Below are 2,334 nucleotides of genomic sequence, written 5' to 3'. Positions count from 1 at the left end.
AATTCTTTATTTTAGGTAATTCTTGTAACATTTCTTTATTTTAGGTAATTCTTATAACATACTGCAATACCACAGCTGATATCATACATAAGAATGAAAATTAGTCAAAAAAATCAAGCATGATAATCTGGAAAACATTTTTCATGTAAACGTTTACCACAAAATTCACACCACTTTTTTGTATTTTTGGAGCAGACAGCACATCGGCCTTGGGAAGTTGTGGACAAGAAGTGAGGCTGTGATGCCTTTACATCAGCACTTATGGATGCGGTAGCTTGAAAGGCCACATTTCATTGCTACGGTAGATACTTCACGTAGGAAGTCCAAGTGGCTCATTGCTTCTTTTCCAAGCAGATGGCAGTGAATTTTCCAAGCTGCCACAACAGCCATGTTCAAGCCATTTGAAAATAAATTCCACCACCACTTTTTGGAGCGAAGTGTTGGGCGGTAAGCTGATAAAAGCCGGTCAAGTAGATCAACACCACCCATGCCTTGATTGTAAGCACCAATTATTTTTGGTTGCTTTATTAGAACTTTTTTCTTTTCTTTGAGAGAATAGCGGCTGGCATTTTGAAGTGGAAATGGCTTCATCCAGTTGGACATGACTGTGACCACACTGCTGTCATTCCAGCGGACACAGATGATGTATCCATCACCACGATAATCAAATTCCCCACGATCTTTCTTGCGCAGTTCTTTAGGTGCCATTAGGGGACATTTCCCAGTTCTGTTTTCTCTGACAGTGCCAATTGCTCGAAATCCCTTTTCTTTCAGTTCCACCATCAAGTTGTGTGATGTGAAGAAATTATCAAAGAAAAGGCAATGATTTCTTGGCTCTTGAATGACTGAAATCAAATCCGAAATTACTCTTGTACCAAGTGGAACTTTTTCAGTTTTATCAGTGCCTGATTCTTCTGGCTGATATTTGGCACCTGTATAAATCTGCATTGAAAATGGAAAACCATCTGGACTGCACATCATCCATATTTTGTATCCAAATCGAATTGGTTTTCCTCGAAGGAACATTTTGCAGCTATGATGACCATAATATGGTACCATTGATTCGTCAATGCTCAGGCTTTCACTAAAAACACCTCCGATCTTCAAAAACTGAGCAGATAAATGGGTATAAAATGGCTCAATTTTTGCAGCTTTTCCAGGTGGTAGTTGCAAATTGTCAACAATATGAAAATAGATTTTCAGGTCCTCAAAGCGTTTTCTTGACATGGTTTTTGGCACAATTTGGTTGCTCAAATCTTCTGCAGTTGACCAGTAATGCTTTTCTTTTGGAACATGGTGATAGCCACTGTGCAAGAGTATTCCGAAGAAACGAGTGATTTCGTCAGCATTTGTGTCAATGCTTGCCAATTTCTGCCTGGCATATATATTTGTCATGTATGCTAATTCTTCTAAATAATCTTCACCCATAATTTCTATGAAAAGTTCAAATGGTGTCTTTTGAAGAAGATCTGGACGAATATCAGCCAACTTTGTTGGGGGATGCTCTTCCATTGTGGTCGTGAAATCATCTGTCTTGATCCATCTTGGCTTTGGCTTCTCTGGGTTTCGTTTTCCTTTGGTATCTCCTGATTCTTGACAATAGGTTGATAGCAATTTGTCATCCTCATCCACTTCCTCATCGCATGACTCAACTGCAACTTCCACTTCACCACACACATCTGCTGGTACTTCTGGTGTTAGGTCTTCGTCATTGATATCTTCGATATCTGAGTCTTCTAAATTATCTGATGGTGGTAAAATCACAATATCAGCTTCTGTAGCTTCAGAATCGCCCAAAACTTGTTCAACTGCTTCTTCAACAGTCAAGTACTTCTGAGTTTTCATTGTATTCCAAATTAGGAAATGAACAGGACCGTCGCGGAGCTAGTCTCGCTCGTGCAGCCCGAGAAGAGGACGGCGTCGCGGAGCTAGTCTCGCTCGTGCGGAGCTAGTCTCGCGGGGCCCGAGAAGAGGATGCCGTCACAGAGCTAGTCTCGCTCGTGCGGAGCTAGTCTCGCGGGGCCCGAGAAGAGGATGCCGTCACGGAGCTAGTCTCGCTCGTGCGGAGCTAGTCTCGTGGGACCCGAGAAGAGGACGCTGTCGCGGAGCTAGTCTCGCGGGGCCCGAGAAGAGGACGCTGTCGCGGAGCTAGTCTCGCGGGGCCCGAGAAGAGGACGCCGTCGCGGAGCTAGCCTGTTGTGCTCAGTCCTTGCATCCTGAGATGGAGGCCCAGGAGAGAGTAGGATTCCTCATATAGTGTATGGGAGTGATAAGCCTGTGTGTATGTATGTTTGAGAGAGAGAGAGAGAGAGAGAGAGGGAGCATGGGAGTGAA

General features: G+C 43.6%; 1 protein-coding gene across 1 annotated transcript; it reads right to left on the bottom strand.

Annotated features, from left to right (window-relative positions):
* Positions 1 to 252: 252 nt before the first annotated feature.
* Positions 253 to 1,845, bottom strand: LOC115094178 (piggyBac transposable element-derived protein 3-like). Its single transcript, XM_029606960.1, has one exon. The coding sequence runs from the start codon at positions 1,843 to 1,845 to the stop codon at positions 253 to 255; it is 1,593 nt and encodes a 530-aa protein (XP_029462820.1).
* Positions 1,846 to 2,334: the final 489 nt, after the last annotated feature.

Source organism: Rhinatrema bivittatum, chromosome 1 (assembly GCF_901001135.1).
Source record: "Rhinatrema bivittatum chromosome 1, aRhiBiv1.1, whole genome shotgun sequence".
In the NCBI taxonomy this organism is placed as follows: Eukaryota; Metazoa; Chordata; class Amphibia; order Gymnophiona; family Rhinatrematidae; genus Rhinatrema; species Rhinatrema bivittatum.
Note: the sequence above shows the minus strand (reverse complement) of the source record. Positions and strands in the feature narration are given on the sequence as shown.

What these genes read in the sequence shown, in the direction of transcription:
- LOC115094178 (XM_029606960.1), bottom strand. Translation starts at nt 1,845, where the DNA reads ATGAAAACTCAGAAGTACTTGACTGTTGAAGAAGCAGTTGAACAAGTT.